This window comes from Trachurus japonicus, chromosome 15 (assembly GCF_045865225.1).
Source record: "Trachurus japonicus isolate A0001 chromosome 15, Traja_1.0".
Taxonomy (NCBI): Eukaryota; Metazoa; Chordata; class Actinopteri; order Carangiformes; family Carangidae; genus Trachurus; species Trachurus japonicus.
This window is the reverse complement of record NC_140921.1, coordinates 11342500-11365268: the sequence shown is the minus strand read 5'-3', so window position 1 is coordinate 11365268 and position 22769 is coordinate 11342500. Positions and strand designations below refer to the sequence as shown.

The following is a 22769-nucleotide window of genomic DNA, read 5'->3' as shown; positions in this document are numbered from 1 at the left end:
ATTGGCTTGTGTCTGATGCGCGCGGTGCGGTGGGAGGGTTGCTGTGGAGATCGGAGACTCTGATAACCCCCCGTGCGTGCTGCACAAGTGGTGAAAGCCTCGCGCTACGTACTGGCTAATGATTGGCACGCTTGACAGTGATTGGCAGGGCTGCCATGACAACGCTACAACGACACCAAGAAGACCAATAGAAAAGGGAAACAAAATGTTTCAATGCTACACTCAACGGCGGATTTAGGGGGGAGATATTATGAGGCTGGTGTCATTAGGCGATAGCCATTGAAACATTCAATCTTTTTTACTTGCCGTATTTTTTCGGTTTTTCCTTTTTCTCGATAATTTTCTTTCTCTCTCAGGTCATTTCCATGGTTTTCAGATCCCCTTTAGAGCTTTATCCCTCCCATTTCTTCCTGCCAAACTTCGCTGATCGCCCTCTGCTCCTGGCGAACAGCGCTCCCACCACCAGGTCTCCAGAAGACTTGTCCATGTTTCAGCTACCGACCCTCAACTTCTCCCCGGAGCAGGTGGCGAGCGTCTGCGAGACGCTGGAGGAGACCGGGGACATCGAGCGGCTGGGCCGCTTCCTCTGGTCCCTGCCGGTGGCTCCGGGAGCATGCGAAGCGATCAACAAGCACGAGTCCATCCTGCGCGCCCGGGCCGTGGTGGCGTTCCACACGGGGAATTTCAGAGACCTCTACCACATCCTGGAGAACCACAAGTTCACCAAGGACTCGCACGGCAAACTGCAGGCCATGTGGCTGGAAGCGCACTATCAGGAGGCCGAGAAGCTCCGCGGTCGTCCCCTCGGACCGGTCGATAAGTACCGGGTGCGGAAGAAGTTTCCGCTGCCTCGGACCATCTGGGACGGCGAGCAGAAGACGCACTGTTTCAAAGAGCGGACACGGAGCCTGCTGAGGGAGTGGTACCTTCAGGACCCATATCCAAACCCCAGCAAGAAAAGGGAACTGGCTCAAGCCACTGGACTCACTCCTACACAGGTCGGAAACTGGTTTAAAAACCGGAGGCAACGAGACAGAGCCGCGGCAGCCAAAAACAGGTTGGTGCTTCTTCTTTTTTTTCATCGGCCTCCCTGTCAAAACACAACATGTGAAAGTTTGTCTAAAATGCACAAATGGAAAAGAAAATTGGGATCTTTTCATAAAACATGTTAGTTGTGCTTACACGGAGAGAGGACAGAGGCTGTGTCGGGAAGAGACGAGCCTGTCTGGCAGGGGGAGGGAGCAGGCTGCGGCGACATTTTTGTTATGAAGTGGAATCCGAATAAACATCTAAAACATTATTTAAACTGATGTAAATGTCTTAAAGTGGCTTTAGAAAAACTAAAAAGGATGTTTTCCCTCATTTAGGAGGCCTTTGGAGAACATTTCCGGCAGATACTATCTAAATCAACTTGGCAGCTATTTTACACAGAATAGTGAATTATCGCACAGAGAAAACACAACTGCTGCTAAAACCCGAGTTTGGTGTGGAAATAACTCCAAATCAGAGCGAATATTAAAATTATTATTATTATTTAAAATCACACAGTGGGTCGCGGTTAAAGTGCAGAGATGAGTGCGCAGTGATGCAGCTTGTTTATCTTTTGTGTGAGAGTGAAAGTGCTGTAATAACGTGTTAAAGTGTAGAAAGTACATGTACAAACGTCAGTGTACTAAATTTATTTATAGTATAACAATTAATTTGATGATACTAGTTTTTAAAAGCTTTATTAATATTATCATTATTATTATTACTTATTTAAAAATAAACAGGACTAAATACGTCTTAACATTTATTTAACTCAAAGTTGAATCCTTTTATTAGGCCATTTAAATTATTCCCAAATTGTCTTGTTTTGCACATAATTTAAATATTATTGTGATTGCTGTGTTGATTTATTGAAGCCACACATCTTATAATAACTACATTTATCACGTGCTGTGGTGCATTTTGTCATTTGAACGTCACATGGTACTTAGCATTGTTGAAAAAAAAGATGATCTCAAAGGATAATAGAGATATTATTGATATTACTTGACTAAAATGAGCATGGGTATTAAAAAAAGCATTGGAAGACATAGGCTGTATTCATAACATTAAGTGTGGTATCATTCCATTGAAATGCTATAATTGATTAGAAAATACCTCGCAGCGTACTAAGCCATATGAACACTATTCTAATCTTTTTGCTAAATGAATAGATATATTTCCACACTGACATTTATCCCGCCGTGGTGGAGTTATTATCATGAGTGGATTGCATATAAACATTTAGGATGATTGGAGTAACCTGGATCTCGACGTCACTCATTCATACACTTCCATCAGACTGAAATACAACTGTGGCGAGGCATCACGATATTCTGCATTTGCACAAAAAGGCTTATATGTTTTATTTGTAGCTATCAACAATAATAATAATAGTGATAATAATAAATATAATTTGGTTATGACACTGCAGAGTCACGGGGCTTTGTGAGATAAATAAAACTGTGCAGCAATAATGAACAAAAAGAATAACTGTGGAGCTGCTGCAGGACATAGACCAGAATAGCTGCACACTGTTGCTGCTGCTTTTAGAAAAGACAAGAAAAAACAAGTTGGATTTAAAGCTGATTTTTCTGTGGTGAGATGTCACGTCATTTAAATGGCAGATTGCTGACTCGCGCGTTGATCAGGATTACTGTTGTAGACGAGGGGAGAAAGAAAAAAAACAAAACAAAACAAAAAACCCCATCACATTTCTTCCAACATTTGGTAGTCTAAATAGCGCTGTGTTTTGTCCCCTGAAAGCTGGCTGTTTGATAAAAGCATGCATGCATGGCTGGGGCCGGCAGGGGGAAAGAAAAGGCGAGTTTGAACCCCTATTTTGCAGAAGGAGGAGGGGAAGGGGGGGGGGGACATTCTCAGGTCTAATTGCCATTTCTCTCAATTTTTTTTCTTCTTTTTTTTCCTCCCCTCCTCGCTTCTTTTCTTCTCCAGGCTCCAGCACCAAGCAATAGGACCGAGCGGTATGAGGTCCCTCTCAGAGGCCGGCCTCACCCCACACAGCTCGGCAGAGTCGCCTTCGACCGCGGCCAGTCCCACCACCAGCGTTTCCAGTATGACAGAGAGAGTTGATACTGGGACGTCCATCCTGTCCGTCACATCCAGTGACTCGGAGTGCGATGTATGATACGGAGGAAAACAAAAACAAAACACACACACACACAAAAACAAACAAAAAGAGAAATATTTACAGGGAAAATGGACCTGAGAGGAAGAAAAAAAAGACTTATGAAATATCGCGGATGAAAAAAGGACCGATTGATATAAATATTAAAATAAAAAAAGAGATAAAAGCACGTCGTTTTTTTTTTTTTTTTTATTAAAAAGCGCTTTCAAAGGACCCACGCCTCCCCCTCCTCTTCATACCCCCACACCACCACCACCACCACCACCACCACTACTACTAGACTACTTGCATGATGTTTTTATTTTTTATTTTTATTTTTTATTTTGTAATCAGGGAAAATAACCTGAACGCAAGATTTTCCATCAGGAACATCGATCAGAGGGAATAAAAACAGATCGTCTTGGTGTCTTCGTCGCTATTTTTTTTCCCCCATCTCCGTTTTTAGTCCAAGTGATGATGATGATGATGATGATGGTGATGATGATGATGATGACGGTGAAGCAGCCGCCATGCAGACAAGATGCAATCCTGTTTTTACTTTGTGTTCATCAGACAATCATTTTAAGTCGTAAGCACCTTTTTTAATACACTTCTGTCACTGCCTGTGTGGGGTACATGGTCAAAAAAAAATGTCGAACGGAATCGTTTATGACTGTATCAGATTTTTATTTTTATTTTCAAAATTTTATATTGAATTATGTATATCTCAAATAATGCGATCATTCTCCCGGTCTGTAATATACGTGTAGAAATATGCTTGTACATAATTATTGCTCTCCCCCCGTCTCATCCTCTTTTCTATCCCTTCCTCACTTTTCTTGACTTGGTGTTCCTACATAAAATATTTGTCAAAACTTACAACTCCAGTGCTCTAGGCGTTTTTGTTGCTTTTGGCTGTTGTTTTTTTTGTTTTGTTTTTTTAATGTGGGGGGCTGTGTGGAGATGGTGTTGGGGTATGTGGGGGGATGGAGGGAGGGAGGGGGTTGATAATGACATATGTTCCCAGTCACGTTTAAGAAAAAGAATATGAAAAGTGCAAGAGCTTATTACTACATTTATTCAAGACTGCAGGCTGCCCCCCCTCCCCTCTTCTCCTCTCCTCTCTGCCGCCCCAGGGTCGCTCTAAGCGCTTATTTACATTAGCCCATTCAATGTTTCTGTCTGGCGTGGTTATTATGTTAACGCACCATACATTTCTAAATCAAATACAGTATTCAATTTGCTTTACCTCTTTTGCATGATGTCTGTCTCTCCATCCGATTACGGATAAGGACATTGATAAGTGGCTAAACACATGTTCATATTGGGTCATTATTGGATTGTGGAAGCATTAATGCTCATCATGGCTTATGGCAGAGGTTGTGTGTAGTCAGGGGGCTGAACTCACCCAAAATTAGTTAGCTTTTTTTCGGGAGCAGAGTTAACCCGGGTATAAAAGACTATTTATCAGACTGGGGTAAATGGTTTTGGTCCTTTAAAAGTGACAAAAGGCAACTGGATTCAAAATGTTACAGCCTGGGTTTTATTTCCCAGAAGTTCTACTTTCTTGTTTTCTCGTTGCACCCATGTGATGTAAAAGCAACCTATATGCCTGCCTCTGTATCCTACACAAATTCTGGCAAATGTCAACGTCATGCAGCACTTAAAAATGTGAGTGCTATTTCCCCTTTTGTTTACCGTTGCTAGTGAATACAGAAATTAAGTAAACGCGCCATTAAATGGGCTAATCACGATGGGACTCCTCCCCTGTCCCAATCTCCCATTGTGGCCCGCTGAAAAGAGCTTTTCTTCCACGGACGAGAACCATTTCCCCCTCCAAAAAAGGCTTTCTCTCCTGCAGTCCCTTTCCATCTAAATCCCCAACCAATTATGCTGCAGACCAGGGCAGATCTGCTATAGGACACTGTTGCAGGAACTATAGTTTTTTTTTTTTTTTTTTTTGGAAACACTTGCGCAAAGATTTCTGCTTCCTAGAAGCAGCGTCGAGGATCTTCCCCATGTAAACACGGCCCTTTACCAACTGCAGGGAACTCTGCAATACGCGTCGAGTCCCTGTGAGAGTTGCAGTCATGTCTTTAGCTAGAGAAAGTAGGACAGACGCTGCTGTTTGGCACAGAGAGACCACAGGACTTTCAGAAAAGTGGAGACAGGCGTAAAAGCCACGGCGGCGACATCAGTAGTGTGAACAGTGTTAGTCTTTGACAGATTCCTCCCTGAAATTTGATTTTTTCTTTTTCTTTCTTTTTTTTAAGACACCTGAAACTGAAGCTTTACTGTTTCCAACAAGTGTAACAAAGGTCTCTAAGGCCTGCTCTGCTGTGCTGACAGGGCTGACCGGGATGTTTGGGGATTTTAACAGACAGGGGGGTTTGGTGATTTTGTGCAAAGTCTGAAGTTTAAATGTAGTACAGTGTGAGTGTGCGCAGAAGAAAAGGTTGAAGATATTTCACAGGAATCCACTTCGCATAGAAACGCGCTTTTATTTTCATTAAAAATATATATATATTTTTCATCTGTTAATCTAATGTCTGCAAATCACAAAACACACGAGGCCGTGCGCACGAGCGTGTGAAAAAACTAAACAATCGCAGAGCACAAAAATATGTCATGTGTGAACTCCTTGTTTATTGCTGTGAGAGTAAATCTGCTGACCCCCGAGCTGAACAACAAAAGTTGAAATTGTTATAAATAGTGAAGTTTGCCGTCGATGCTTTGGGGGATTATGTTGATTCCTGCAGAAATGTTACCAGCTCTCCACTACTCGATGAGATGTGCGCATAAGCTATCTGCATGCATAAATCTCCCCCAGACGGATACCAATCAAAACACAAAAACAAGTGTGTCAAAAGCTGCAGCCACACGACTCAATGGGCCTGTGATCCTGAAATAAACGAAGCCATAACGCAGTCAAACGCAAAGCTCAGCTCCCTGCTGTAACAAACCATCTCCCGCCGCACTCATTGGCAGTCGATTGCAGATGAAGTAAATCTGTATCATATTTTAAACCCATTCCGGGTCTTAAATCGGCCTGCCAGAGACAGATAGCCCCTATCAAGAGCACCGAGGGGCCATGGCACCGCCGCACCACCAGACCCTTATCATACACCCCCCACCTCTCCATTTACGCACTCCACAAGTTTATTGGCTGCGACAAGTCCCGGCTATGATTGAGATTAAATTAATCGTAAACTGAAGAGCATTTTTTATCGGCAAAGGAGGACACGAGGATTAGGGCTATATCTGTGAGATGGAGCTGCAGATAGGGACTCATGAATACAAAACAAGCCATGAATGGGCTTCATTTGCGCAACGTTACGTTCATTAAACCCACGGCTCTGGAAACAGTGTAAATATGCAGATATAAACTTAACTTAACTCGAGGGAAAAAACACACACACACACATAATCACACAAGCGACGTGTTTGTTTGGAATAATGTGTAAAAGAAAAGTCTGGAAACTTTGTTGCCTTTAACACCACTTCAGCACTTCCTCAAAGAAAAAAATAGCACAGTATTTATAACGGATTTGCATAAATGCTCCAGCAACAATGCGTTATAGAAACACAACAGGATTTGACATTAGTATATGAAAACCAGGACACACCATAAGTAAATTTTGATTAAATATCACAATGGTTTTCTGTTTGAGCACGTTTAACCATGTAAATGAGACGCATGTTCACCACTGTCCGGGCTGTTAACATATGTAGGCCAGAGTGGCAGCAAGAGAAAAAAAAAGTGCTGGAAGTGTGAGTCTATCTGTTGCTGGCTGGGGTCATTAACAGTGGGGGAGCTCGTGTTCGTGATCTGTCAACTCAAATATGGATCACAAGACAAAGGAACTTAGCGAGGAGTAATCTCTGTGTGTGATACTTTCATGAGAGTAAACGAGAATGTGAGACAAGTGCGGCAACAATGGAGACTCGCATGTTTTTCTGTTTTCGCCTCTGTGAAGTTGTTTTCTGTTTATCTGTGCAAGTGCGTCTGTCAAACAAGATTTGCATGAACATGGAGCTGAACGTCAACAGCATAAAGACGATTAATTTCTTTATCTATATGTGTGGCTCCCAGATTTGAAGCCGCAGCGATTTAAAGCGTCTTTAAGAGGAGAAAAGCACCTCTGATAAATACAAGTTATTAGTGTTTGGAGCGATGGCTGTTTGCGTCGCGATCATCTCCCCTCAGAGGTCAGAGTTTACCTCTCTTTTCATTCCGCTGCATCTTGTATTTCGAAGTTAATGCAGGCACTGTCAATCCAACTATAGGGAACAAGAGAAAGGAGGGTGGGTGGGTGAGTGGGAGGGTGTGGGGGGGCTATTAGGCCGGAGTCTGGCGGTGAGAAATACTTGCCCTGCCCTGTTTTTTCTCGGATTTCACCAGTTAACTGAACACAACTTTCCTATTGGTGTGTATTCATGCAGCACCCAAAGAGCACCAGTTTCCCTTTAGCCTCACCAGCGCGGCTGTCAGTGCAGGAATGAGCGGGGCCCTTTGGACTAAACTTTCTGCTCCCTCTCTCTCCTCTCCTCAATAGGTAAGACACAGGGCTGCAGCATTCCTCTTGACTGAGTGGTAATTTATACTAAGTTATATGACCATGACCTGCCATTCGGTATTTTAGACGCACAGCTACTGTTCTCTCCCTCTCTGGCTTATTATGTGAAATAGCCTACTAGCAGCAATTAGCAACCCTTGTAAAGGCCAAAGCAACCGTGTCTGCATTAATTACACATTATATGTTCACCTTAGCACCAACCTTAAATCACAACTATCCTTCAACACATTTTAGAGGAATTACAGCAAATTGCTGATTTTTTTTTTTTTTTTACACAAGGACAATAATAAATGCCACAAAAACTCAATAAACTCAGTTGGAATTATATTTTAAAATGGCTATATGGTAATAGTGATGTGTGTGTTTATGGGGTCAGGTCGACACTTTTATAATTTGGCTGCAGGCAGGTAAACGTGGCGAAATGTGTGACATTTTGACTCTAAGTGTAATTTTGATTGTGTGTGTCCGCGTGGCCGAGGTGCGTAAATTGTGCGTTTTTAACCAATGCCAGGCGGCATGCACCTGCTGCTTGTTGTCAACTGATCAACCACCCCCAACCCAATCACACACGCAGCCTCTCTTACACGCGCACAGGCACGCGCACGCGCACGCACACACACACACACACACACACACACACACACACACACACACACACACACACATAAAACGTGCTTCTATTAAATTGTAATTTGGAGGTCACACAAGGCAGGAGGCGATGATACAGGATCAGTGGTGTATAAGCTTTCATTATATGTAGGCTACCGTGTATAGGCAGATGGGATCATTCTTCATAGTCAAGTTAGGAGGGGTGTGTGTGTGTGTGTGTGTGTGTGTGTGTGTGTGTGTGTGTGTGTGTGTGTGTGTGTTCGTGCTTGGGGGGTGTCAAGAAATACTTCAGTCTAATGCTTATTAGTGTGGACTGCCATTGCACAAGCCTCATCTTTTTAAAACAAGCATACATGAAAGCAACCCAACTCTGGCTTACTCAAGCGAACACGACCCCCCCCCCCCCCCACCACCACCCCCACCGTATCACTTGCGCGCGCACGCACGCACGCGTATAGCCTTGCACGCACAGCACATATGGAGGCTGTGTGTGTGTATGTGTGTGTCAGGGTGTGTGTGTGTATGTTGGGGTGGGGGCCCTTGGTGCAGGCTGTGATCTCTCGCCTTGTGCACACCGAGTGGACAGAGGGCTGAGCAGCTTAAATAGAGCCCCAGCACCTGTGTTTTCTACCGCCGTTCTCAGGCCTTCTTAGCATGGCACGGCACTGTACAGCACTGATGTATGCACTGAGGACCGCGCCATGAACACACACAGAGACACACACACACAACATGTGCCAAAAATACAAGGGAAGGATGAGGGAGTTTATCTTCAGCATTATGTTAACCTGACTGATTCAACTGAAATCCGCCATATTGTGGCTCCAACTCCTTTTTCAGTCATGTTTTGGAGAAAAAATATTTTTGAGCTGTTACTTGATCAGATTTTATGATTGAAATACACAATCACATCTTAATATTATATATGATCTTGTTTAAAAGTGCACATGAATCTGTTGTGATGGCCGAGAAGAATTCACCGCGGCCTGAACGCGTCTCCTCTCTGCTCTCACTCTCTAACTCTGGAAATCTCTGTGTATCAGCTAAAAAGCATTAATTCACACTCCGTCCTCCACTTGGACCTGGTGCGTTTTGGTGCCTGCCACGTCACCCTTTTTACTCCCCCCTTTCCTTCCATGAATTGGTGATTGTTCCCTGGTATGATGCTGCTGCTGCTGCTGAAGGCTATTGTCTGTCAGCTGGAGCTCCTGCCTGCTCTGGTACTGAAAGCACCGGATGAACCTGGACACGGACACCGGGTCTCACTTTGCAGCTATACAGTTTTAGTGAGATCAATCATGAAAATCCTAAACCACTTTGCTCCAGGTCAACAGTGTAAATCGGCCTAATAATACCCAAGGCCCTCTGCGTTTTTAGACCATAGCCTACATTTATAATAAGTAAAAAAAAAAAAAAAAAAAAAAAAAAAAATATATATATATATATATACACAGTATATATATGTCCACAAATTAGCATGGATGGTGCGTCTCTGAAAATCTAGTCGCGTCATATCTTCATGTCTTGGTCCCAAACAAAGGATAAAACTGAGGTTTTTGTTAGAAAAATGTTTTGTTTTTAAATAAAAGCCTGAAAGTGGTGTGTTATTATCAGTGTTTTTATTGTGTTAAATAAAAAAAAGGAACATTTTAATATTTTAAAGATATAATTATTGTATTGTATTGTGTCCTCTGTGTGGATGAGTAAAACAGGATTATGGATTTTTAGGGACAAATTATGTCATTTAAATGTTTGTTTATGAGCTCAGTTTACAAAAACCCACGTGCTCTAAAGTCCTAATTCTAATATATATATCCCACCATAACCATTCAGCATATTTCGCATATCACAGCGATTGGCTTAATATGTGACACCCCTTAAAAGGCTAGGCTTAGTAACGCTGGCCTGGTGACACGCCTCCTTTTTGTGCCCATGCACTTAACAAAAGGTCAGGGATTGACTGGGGCCTGGGTGTCCTTATCAATTTAACCTCCATTTACAAAGCCATGGGATGGATTAACCGGGATGCCAGCCTCTCCCCAAGCCACAAACAGCCCCGACCAGAGGAAAGTCCACACCATCGGGGTGGGACAGCGGTGGGGACGGGCAGGTGCAAAGCCGGCCACACTAAAGCCCCAGCGGAGCCTCGAGCCAAACGTGTTCCTTGACTGCCATCTAGAGGATGAATGTGGAAGAGACACCCCACCGCTGCAGCATCTTTACAAAGTGTTTTCATATCAAGTGCCTCTGAAAGGGAAGGCCAAGAGGTCCAAAATTCAAGGTGTTCCAGGTGAAAAGTTCACATTTTTATGAATGTTATGATATGATCATTGTCTGCGTACTGCTTCATATGCACCTCTCTAAATATCAGCCTGGTAGAAATTATTCTCTTTTCAAAACATCTGTGCATTTGAACAATGTTTGACAGCTCAATTAGAGCTTGTTCTGACGGATCTGCCAATGTTGCAGCCGAGCGTTTTGTAAGTGGCTTTAGTCCACAGCAGAGAGACAAACTGTCCCATCAGTGCTCACGCTGAAGTCCACGGGCTCTCCTCCTCGTGCTCTATAGTTAATGTCAGTGTAGGCACGAACATACATATACAGGCTTGCACCACTGGGACAACTGCTGGCCAGTGAAGTCATGGTGCCCGCACACATACACATAGTGTATATACACACTGTACAGGGCGCATTCATTAAAGTTTCATCGCTTGAAAGTCAAATGATGTTGGAACACTGAACCAGCTTCTCCATTTAGTGCTAGATCGAGGATTCAGACGCCAGAGAGTGTAATGGAACCCCTGATCCCTGGTTAATTTTTCAAAACTGATACCTTGAGTTTTACTGCGGCCGCCAAGGAGCCAAGTGACTGACTGGTGTGTGTGTGTATGTGTGTGCAAGGGGGAGGATGGTGGAGATTGTGGTGGTGGCTGTGAGGCGGAGGTGGAGGAGGGGGGGGGGCATAATGGTGTCCGCTGGAGCACGGCCTTTTAGAGTTTAACTCCCCTTTTGTGGAGAGCAGGGGCAGAGGGGGGGAGAGGACAGAGAGCATGCAACAGAGAAGGTTTCACTGTAAATGGACAGTAAAATGCTTACGGCAACCAGGCCCGTATCCACCATTAAATCATTGCAGAGGGAGAAGGGTATGACGGCATGTTGTAACATGCCATGAGCAATAACTTTTTCATCTCCCCATTTTGTATCCACTCACATGTCCTAAAACGGTTTCAGCCTGATTTCAGGTTCATATGAGTGTATAAGTAACCATTATCTGGGGTCACTAGAGTCGATTTACAGTCCCACCAGATCAGGAGACATATCCGACATCCACAGGCTTATTAGCTAGTAGAGCCTGGAGGTAAAAATGCACTTTGCAAGAAAATCATGAGATCTGTGTATCTTAATGTCACTTCTTTAAAAGCTTGTACTTTGTATGAGTCAAAGGGTCCATAGAATATTAATTGCAAGATGAATAAATAAATGGTATAAATGGTAAACACAGGAAAACAACATGTCATACTCGGGAGTAACGTGTAAAGAACATACCTTTATAGTGTATGAGAAGCCAAATTATGGTCTGCTCATTTTGAATTTTCCATTGTCCACCTCCCTCTTCACATATTCAGTTCCTTTCATCCAACTGAAAGGTTTTACTTGTCTTGGATGGAGATTAACCATCTGGAAAAATGGGAGAAAGTTTAATGAAATTCTTGCTTCAAAACCACCCTTCGTGATTCATTGTCTATGAGAGCATCTACTTAAAAGGTTCATGTAAGATGTACCTTGCTAGTTAATAACTGGCTCAGGGCTCCAGAGGCCGCCCCCAGCTGAAGCCGGCTGTTTTGTCTGACCACTATTTCTATTTTTAATAGGTTCCTGTACATGAGTCCGCCATGGAGCATCTTTAAAGCGCCTCTTTAAAAACGGCCCCTGTCCCGAGGTGGCCTCCAAAACACATGCATTATTGAAGCATGCACCGGCCTTGTCCTCCACACTGCCTACACTCAGTCCAGCTCAGCAAGCAGCAGCAGCAGCAGCAGCAGCAGCAGCAGCTGCACAGATCCCATAAGAGCCGGACGAGGAGGCAGAGAACAAGGCCCGAGTGTTCAGAGCTCTGAGACCAGATGTACGACTAGGAAGGTGGATGAAAGACGAGCAGTTACAGGTCAAAACATCACATGTCACTGAAGTTTAGATGTTTCTGTTCAACCCAACAATGTTGTTCTTTAGCTCTTTAGTGAGGTGACTCATCCTGCTGCAAACAGGAAAGATGATACATCAAACATACAATTCTTCTAATTTTAAACAAACAAATTGTTAATGATTAATAATTAATTATCATGAATTAATTTCTTAAATGTGTGGGATATTTAGAGGATTAATTCAGTTTAATTCATGTACTGCTGATTCAATTCAACATTAAATATTTGGCTTTTTGTCAGCGTCTTTCATTCTCTGTGCTCTACACCCACCCACACCCTCACACACACACACACACACACACACACACACACACACGCTATCAAAATTGAATGCGAGCAGTTGGGGAGAACTGAGAGAGGGCAAAGGGAGAGGTTGAGAGCTGTGTAAATGGTCAATTGGCTTAACTCAGTGGTGTCTGTTCTTGGTGTGACGATGTCAGTGGGCAATGTGCAAATGTGCACTCTTTTGATTTCCCTGATGTAATCCTCTGCAGCATACTGGTGGCCTATAAAGCCCCGAGGAGGAGAGATGAGTGAGATGCTGGATAGTGTTTGTTCTGGGATTAAGATATCACTTCCTCGCCTTCACTTCATTCAAATGTCTCATGCATGCAGAGCACCAGAGCAAACACTGTATGTGTGAGCGTGAGTGCACACACATGAACACACATTCTCACACAGTGTAGCCTATATACACCATGTTTCTGAGTCTGTACTTGAAATGCATTTAGCTGTCTCATTAGGTTACACTGCCATCTAGTGATCTATAACAACCCACATCCTCCTAAAAAATCTGGTTTTTACTAGACAGAAAATCTAAAATTATTACTGACTACTACATGACCAGGAAGAGATTTAAGATTTTTCTGAGGATGTGCTGTTTGACTGAGGATATCATTCAGTCCAAAGCATTATTTTTTCCATCTCTGCATGCTAATATTGGCCAAGGTTGTGCAGCATTCACCATGCAATTGTATTATCATATTATTAAGAAACAGTAGCAATCAAGTATTCTTAAAATCAAGTGTTATTGATTCAATAAATGTCCCTGGAATCTATCCCTTTGCAGGCATAGCTAGTAAAAGCCCATGTTAAAATGAAATGCCACAATCCACACGGCATATTGTGATTTGAAAATGAATCTCCTTAATATTTATCATTAGAGGTATTTTAGTAGGTTTTATCTGCCACTATAACACGCTTGCCAACAGCAAAGGAATCACTCTTTCAAACCACAAAATGTTGTGACATTGTTAGCTGCTATTATGCCATCACATGATGATTTGATAACCCATAGTGAGATAGTGCTTTTTCCTATTACTGATAGGACTTTAAATGCACCCACGGGAGTGGGATTCACTGCTCATCACAGCCATATGAAGCTTCATGGAGTTAATGTTACACCCTAACAAATCTATCAACAACCGCGAGTAGCTGGTCAGTGCTGCTGTCATAATATCCTCCCCCTCTCATAAACATCACCACTGTGCCTTTGAGCAAGGCAGCCTTATCTCAGACTGTGGCCAGAGAAATGCTGCTTAGCAATTAGATAATGATCAAAGTTAGAGGGGGAAGTGAGCAATGACCTGACAAATAAAGAGAAATTGGGGTCTATTATGCTACATATCATCTAAACACTGGAACAACTCCATTATATTCATACATAACCATTATTATTATTATTAATAATATATATATTTTTTTTTCATCTGGGGCCTGGATTTACTTTGATCTTTGCCTTAATGTGCTTCATTGTCACACAGCTCACGTAATAATCAAGTGACATGTCTCACTTCAACCACAAGGGGTCATCATGAGCTCAAAATTGAAAATATGTGTGTGCATTCATGACAGGATGGAAGAAAAAAATGGCAACAAAAAAAACCCACCTGAAAACATCAAACATCAAAAGATCAAGAGCCTCGGCTGCCTATAAATAATGCATGTTGTAAATACAGTAAATGTTCATACTTTCTCTCTCAGGGTTTGAGTCTATGCAAACTGCTGAAGGCACTCATGGTTTCCAGATCTATTCCAGTAGTTACACGTGTGTCTGTCTGTCAAGTCAAGTGTACAATAAAGTACAAATGGTGTATACAGAAGCTTTAAGGTCACCGACACATACTCCCTCTCTCTCCATGCCTATACCTCTCATTGTGTAGTGAGATTATACCCGTGGCATGTTTTCTGCATTTCTCACCACAAAATTGCTTTGGCTGAAACCCGGGAGCATTTGAAGTGCAGTGGAGAAGCTAATCAAGCAGCAAGTGAACGGCAACAAGGCAAAAGAGACTTCAAGCAGCTGCCACTGCTGCTGTGGGTGAGAAAAAAATAACAACAAGAGGAGTCCACAGCTTGGAAACCAGTCTAGTGTAAGTTATCAGGAAGAAGACCAGAGAGGAGGAGGAGGAGAGGAGGAGAGGAGGAGAGGAGGAGAGGAGGAGAGGAGGAGGGATGGAGAAAGAGAAGGGAGCTGTCACTCACTATCTTTTCTTTTTTTTTTCTCCATTTTTTCAACTTGAGTATGAAAACACAAACTGAACAAGAATGTGAATCTGGAAGATATTTATGACTATCATACTGACATTATATCCACCATTAATAGTGTGTCTGCTATCACATGACTACATCCCCTCTCCATCAGTTGTAAACGTAATCTGTCTTCTCTGTCAGGCAACAACAAACTCTATGCAGGGGAGGTTGAAGAGATAAAGCTGAGTCATCTTTCATTAGTAAACAAAAATGCTGAAGTGGTCTTGTTGTCATGAGTGTGGATGTGATTTCAGTATGCCAATGTTATATTTACATGTTATATTATAATATGGACACCGATGTGTCATCCTTCGATGCTTCTCGCCTCAGTTGTTTATATTTTTAATCGCAATGTGAGCTCTAATCTTTACTGTACTCATTTTAAATATGACTTAAAATGTAATATTTATTTAATCATTTAATCATAATAACCCATGATAACCCATGGGTCAACAATATCCATCACTGCCTGACATTGACTCTATCTGCAGGTGACTAGTAACACCTTAACCTTATTAATATGTTTACCCCAAACTGTTTGATTTAAATCTATTACTGTATATGTATGTTATTATAACTATTGGTTTTAGTTCATTTTATAATGTTTGTCATTTTGTTCAAGATGGAGTTTCTGTTTTCATATTTGTCTTAGTGTTAGTTATGAACAGATATTTTCTGACCACCATGTGTACTGTTAAAAATGGGGAATGAATTGAGAAATAGATAACTAATTTAATAATTTGTTACATTTATCTCTTTGTACAAGTCTGATGGTGATGTTTTAATATAGTGTGTTTTATATTTTCACTTCAGCATCCATTACCTTTTATCTTTCCTGTGCTGATCCCTGTTATCACTCTTGTCTTCTCTTCATCCCATCTTTGCATGTGTGCAGTTCCACGTGCCGGTCACTAGGAGAAAGCAGAGATTGAACTCAAACCGGTCTCGTCAGTCCTTTCTCCTCAGAACTCTGCTGGCTTCCAATAATTTATGGAGAAAACCAAATACTTAACTTTCATCACGTCTGTTCTGAGGTTTTGTTACTCTTTAAACAAATCTACACCACACTAAGTGCAGTGAACACAATGTGGCAGTGTACAGTCTGTGTGTACAGTGTGTGAGGAGGAGTTGGGTTTCATGGGCATCTACGTATGTGTCAGGTCACTTGATGTTTATTGTTGCCATAGGATCATATGAGGCACTTCATGTTTATCAAGAAAACGCATTCATCTGTAATCACCTCTTCTTCTTTTTTTCCTCTCCATTTACATAATGGTTGCTATGGTTACAGCCCTCCCATCTCAGGTGCAGGGAAGAGGCCACAACACACAAGTGGCTAAGCTGTCACTGCCCGCTTAACTGTGAGGGTTATTAAAGTTGTGATCTACAAATGGCATGAAATTACAACACTGATGACAGAACGCAAACACATGCACACACACACACGTACACACACAGTGCACCGGGTGCTGAGTCAGCAGGATTGAAGGTTGAACCGGTTGGTGTGTTTAGCTGGAACCAGATGAAGCTGCACTGCGTACACTCACACAGAATGGAAGAGTGGAAAAATCAACACTTAATACTGATAATAAAATTAGAGGGAAATTCACTTCACGCTCTCCTGTCCTGGCTGGAGCTGACGAGTCCAGGGCAGGATATGAGTGATTTCCATAAACGCTTCTTCCTTAAAACAACAAACAGCCTACAGCTTCAAGGAAGTTGTGTCATGGTGATTCAGGGGTCATTGTTTAAAACCAACCATGAATATATTCAGAAAAGAGAAGTATTTAACTTTACACAATGTAAAGTTAAAAACACAATGACAACACAGAAAGACTGAAAAAAAGATACAACATAAAGCTTAATAAAATAGGTAAGACAAAATTGTGTTTAAACTGAAATATCTGCAAGCTGCATTAATAATGTACAGAATTTATGCAACATATCTGACATAATGTATCATACATTTAGCTGGGATACAGTAATTTTGCATGAAGAGGACAGATTGTTATATAAAAATGGATTTCCATCTGATACAACTATACTAACCATTTAATTTGTCTTAAAGAAGAAAAACTCAGCACCTTGTTAATGAGCCTGAATAGAATCTAATCACATGCACACGTTACCAACTAACAATGAAACCCCTGGAGACCTCTTCGGTGTCACACTGGAATCAACTACTGGGACTGTTAAACTAAACAAATGAAACAGCCACAGAGAAACGTGATGTGTCAGTGACAGTGAGTCTGATCCAATCAAATCTAAAGATATCAGGAATCTATAAAGCAGAACTGTACGTGTTACACAGTCGACAATCCACTGGTGGAATTGATGTTAACAGCACCGTCATCATTAACCAGATCTGGAGGAGCATTCCTCCCATAGAAATGTATATCTAAATGTATATAACAGTGTATGTGAATCATGTTGTTGCATTGACAAAAAATAGTATTTAATTCATGAAATATTGACTATCAAAATAAAAAAAAACATAACCCACAAACTGTTGCTTAATAAATTCTACATCTTCATGTGTGTATGTTACTGTAACATCAGATGCTACTAACAGTAATGAAAGGGTGACTAAACTGATGAATGGACTAGTTTTTACCATAATTTATCTGGGTGTCACTCTGCACTGCTAGTTGATATAACATCAAGTAAAAGTGGAGATAGGCTGAGCGTAAAATACAGCGCGCTATGAAAATCTTGTGCATGATTTAACCTGCCCTTTGGCGTTCAGAGTGAACACCCAGTGAAAGCATAAAGAATGGTGTAGTTAATCTTTACGGTGGACAGATTTAATGGAACGGTGTCAAGTGACAATAGCTGGAAAAGCCATCGGAGTGAACCTAATGCGATCAGAATAGCCCGTGTCTGTCTCCCATCTAGGAATTTACAGCAGGGGAGAAAGCCCAGGTGAGCCTTTCCTATCCCCATGTATACACCCACCCACCCACCTCCACTCCCCCCACATCCACACACACTCACAGATACAAAAGCTCTTTCCTCTTCACCTTTTACGCCATCACATGCTCAAACACACACACACACTGGAGGCTCCTAAAAAACATCTACATGGCCCTCGCTGCTAAAAACTTCACTTCAAACGCCTCTATTTAGCAGCATATAAACACTTGGTTGTAAGAAAAACCAAAGTGTTAATTAATGTATCTGTCAACAGCTATAACTCCTTCTGTGGGCACCTGTAACCACGTTGGGTTGGTGTATAAACAGATAATGAATGAAATGAAAATATAGTAAAATATGGCCATAAAAATATGTCTTCACAGGGGAATTTATAATTTCTCAATTCTCAACTGTATATGTGTGTCCAACTACTTTACAGTGTGCTCTAACTGTATGTTAGGTATTTCATGTTTTAATTGCTGCACTGTTTGAATTAAATGTGTTAAACTGAAGCCAGAGAAGTCGAATGTTTCACTCTCACTGAACTCTTCATTTGTTGATATGTCTCTCCGTGTCTCAGGACTCGCTCTGCCAGGTGACCTTTCACTCGAGCAAAGGGCACCCGCAGTGTGCTTGTGTGTGTGTGTGAGTGTGTGTTTTGTAACCGTACGCGTCCAGCACACGGGGAGTGCATTAATGCTCGTACTCCCCTGGCCATCCCTCTCCTTCTCTCTCTCCCTCGCTCTCTTTTTTGACCGTAACTCTACACCATGCACCCCCAACCCCAACCCCAACCCCAACCCACCCTCCCCGTCTTCGCTCCCCGAACCCCCTACTGTTTTATCCTGTTTTATGGGACACACCTGATACACCAAAAAATGCATAATGGCCGAGGAGAGGGTGAAATCAATGTGCTCATCAATAAACATACCACTGTGTCTGACCTCCATGTGCTGTAAAATTGAACAGAAACCAACAGAAGGGGCTCAACATGTCAGACATGCTTGTGTTGTGAAAGCAAAATATTTGGTCCATTTCCAACAGGACTCTGAGATTTCACCATGTTGTCAATGGTTGTTTTTTTATTTGCTGTTATTAACAATAGGGTCACACTATAGATTAGCCCAAGTAAACCATTTAAAGATCATAAGTGTAATTCTGGAATAAATAAATTACTTTTATTTTTACCAATAACATACTTGCTGATCATTATTGAATTTGTTGACAACTTTATTTATAAAAATGACTGACGTAAACAACCATTAAGACATCAGAAAACACTGATATCTTTCATTTTGTTGCAGTGTTGGTTTAATCCATTACTGCAAATGACCTGTCTGTCAGGTTTGGAGTGATTACAGGTTATAAATGATCACCTGGTCGACCAGGTCCTGCAGCCTGAACCTGTGATTTACGTTTCGGCTTCAGAGTTTATATTTTATTCCGAGGCCGGCATGTGTCTGAGCTTTACTCTCAAACATGGGGTTGATTTTGGGGGGAGGCTCTGAGAGGGAAGATCTGAGTAGAGCACAAACCACCATCATACTGATGAACTTTGATTTGATTCTTCTGTCTGTGTGGGTGTTCCTCATAGTTCTTGGCTTGGACATGGGCACGGTTTCATCTGTTCATGTATGCCTGTAAACACTGGCCCTGCACCGACTCTCTGTGTGACTGTATCGGCCAAAACCAGACGGTCTGTGAGCCATTTTCACTCCTATTTGAATTTATAATATAAGAAAGGTCCAGTCCCAAAACCCTGCGACTCTGCAGGCATTTTCCACCACCTCGAGAAATGTGTTTATACTTGAATCAGTGGAAAGCTTTGGTTAAAATTTAAGTCATGTTTTAAAGATGACATTAATACCAATCTGTACAACTGTGTAGTAGAAAAATACACAAAAACCAATTATTTATTAATGCATGAACCGTACTCACTCAAATAAATCACACACTGTTTTGGTAAAAATATTACATTTGGAAGTTAAAGTGTATTTTTGGTATTTCTACCTTTAGATCAAACTGTTTACTGTGCAGTTTCTGCTTCCCCTGGCAGTACAGCTGCAGCTCTTACATTAAATCCACTCATGGTTTTTGCATTATCAAAGAGGAATTTCAGAATAAAACATGTTATTCTCATTTCACCTGATGGTTTCATCTGTGTTTATGAACAGCCTGCTGTTACCTGCAGCCAGAGGAGAGGGAGGAGTTAACCCACTAACTGTTAACTGAAGCTTATGCACGATTCAGATCCAATGAAAATGAATATGATAAACACACTGGGACTGCTGTGTGTTATAATGAGATATTAAAATATGCTTCTTTTTTTTAATGTAGAAGCTCATATCTTCATTTATAAAGGTTTAGATAAATTGGTACAAACTTTTTTGTATTTGTATGGAAGCCCGCAGTAAAAGAAAGTGAGCATTTAGTGACAGTGCAACAGGTGATGCCCCTCTGTGTCAGCTGACTCACTTTCCACTTTGCAGTCACAGTATATAAGTAATGTTAATCCCAGCTGTTTTACTGACCCGCCTCAGCCACAAATCTCTTCAAGCAACAAGTGCTGTGAGTCGTTAACTGTTCACAATCGGTGCCATCGTTTGTTTCAGAAAGCAGAAAGTTTGTTGTGCACCGTTCTACCGGTGAAGCTTGTCTGTGAAATGCGGGGATAGTCTCTCCTATCATCCATGACCTGCAGGTCCTGGGTTCAATCCTTAAAATCTGCTGATGTTTCCTTTAGCAAAAATAGTGAATCTCCCTCCAGCTCTGAGGCTGCTGCTATAAAAAGTCTGACCTCTGACCTCCCTGAGTGGGGTCTAAGTGAAAGGAGAATTTTCCCACTGGGACCAATAATGTGTCACATTGTAACTATCATCACTGTACCTGACAGTGTTAACATCACTTAAAACAGCCCCAGGTCAAATGACTGTCTGTCTGCTGCTGGGAGTGAATCTAGGTTTTGTTGTTGTTTTTTATTTCTGTGCATCACATAAGTAAAAAGACTGTTTATACACTGAGCTGAGAGAAATTTAGGAAGTCAAAAAAATACATTTTGTACAGTTAAAAATAATTTTAAAAAATACACCAATTTTTTTTTTTTTTTTAGATTTTTTTTCAGCTTTGTACTTTTTTTCTGCAGCTCTTTGTAGCTATACTATGTTTTACAGTGATCTAGATGGAGACGTCAGTCACTGCTGGTCGTGATCTTTTTTTTTCTTCTTTTTGCTTCATCAATCGTCTGTGGTTTTCTCAGTTCATTCCGTTGATGTGCTTTGAAAGTGAAGCTGAACATCTTCACTACGCGTCCATTCACACATTACCCTCTTGTGTAAAATCACACTTCAACCTAACTCCAAGTCTTAAATGACGGCAGCTTCCCCTCTGATCACTCTCACTGCTCAAATGAAGTAACAGGTAGTTTTCCTGCACTCCTTTCGTTTTGCTTAATAACTCTTTAACGAAAAGCTTCTTACTTAGTAATCCACACATGACGGGCCTTTACCAAATTATATTACCGAGAAATGTTCGTATTCAAATGCCGATTGATAACGATCCTGATGTTTTTTTCTTCTGTAATATGAGTTTATAAATGCCATATTTCATTCCGTCTCTTTTTTTCATTTCAGCTTTACTTTTTTTCGCAGGTTAATGAGTAAACGACCGGACGACTGCAAACAACTGCAGCAGAAAGAAAATATATTAATATCAATATAAAAAGGAAGAGAAAATACAAAATAAGAGGAAAGAAAACGTTATACTTTCAGTATTATAAATACAACTAAAGCTCAGAAAGGTTGAAATTAAATTTATTTTGCCTGAACATGAAAAAATTGTGATTTCTTTCGCTGCTGTTTTTGCAAAGGTTAGGGTTGAATACATATTTTTAAATGGAAAAAATAATATTGTTTAGTTTGGCTACCTATGAGATATAATTAAAACAGGGTGATAAAAATGTTTTTAAGAACGGTTTATAGTCATTAACAGATTAATGTCTGTATTTAATGGGGCCTCAAATTGTGCATGTTGTGTTTATAATTGCGCGTGCACGCACCCTAATCACGACAGGAATAACTCAGGACCTGTCAGTGATGGAATAAAACACAGATCCCAGGTCAGAACAACTCTCTTCCGTTTACCTGACGAGCTGTAGCTACAAGTGACTGGACGTGACGCTCAACAAGCTCAAACCGCTGCTGACTGCTTCATGACTTCTGTCCGGGGGCGGAGTGCTGCTCTGTACAACACTGTCTGCCTCCGCACTTGATGTTTAATATCCGCAACATCCTCACCCCGTGCTGAACTGACAGGCGATTTTGGGAAAAAAAAAAAAAAAAAAAAAGCCTGCAGATGAATCCGAGCGAGAAACCACGACGAGTTCGCACCTGTCTAACTGTTTACCCTGACGCCTCTGCTGCGTTCACGGCGCGGCCATTATTCCCATTAGACAGGAATCAAACCAGCCTGTCCAATCAGTGCGCGCCTACTTAGACCCTTTCTTCAACACTACACTGGCAGATTTTTTTTTCTCACATCTTCTGCCCAAAAAAAACCTCTAATAGCCACCCCACACCCCTTCCACCCACCAACCCACCCACCCACTCACAATACCAGTTCCCATTTCAAGCCTTATGGGAAACAAGAGGGAGTGAAAAAGCACTGGGAGACGAAAATCACAGCTCTTTGTGGGGTTACAGAGTTGGTTTGGTGAGAGACCAACTATTCCGTGTTATGTCTCCTCACAAGCCGCCGTTATAGGCTTGTTTTGAGTGGACCCATATG

General features: G+C 41.6%; 1 protein-coding gene across 1 annotated transcript; it reads left to right on the top strand.

Annotated features, from left to right (window-relative positions):
- Positions 1 to 75: 75 nt before the first annotated feature.
- Positions 76 to 4033, top strand: six3a (SIX homeobox 3a). Its single transcript, XM_085799581.1, has 2 exons — positions 76 to 1057; positions 2983 to 4033. Exons 1-2 carry the CDS (start codon positions 366 to 368, stop codon positions 3173 to 3175), a joined length of 885 nt encoding a protein of 294 aa, XP_085655707.1. The 5' UTR covers positions 76 to 365; the 3' UTR covers positions 3176 to 4033.
- The last annotated feature ends 18736 nt before the right edge of the window (positions 4034 to 22769 follow it).

Bases quoted from the DNA above. Each gene is read 5' to 3' on its own strand.
- six3a (XM_085799581.1), top strand. From the start codon at position 366: ATGGTTTTCAGATCCCCTTTAGAGCTTTATCCCTCCCATTTCTTCCTG. The intron at 1,058-2,982 runs GTTGGTGCTTCT...TTTCTTCTCCAG, and splicing joins GCCGCGGCAGCCAAAAACAG to GCTCCAGCACCAAGCAATAG.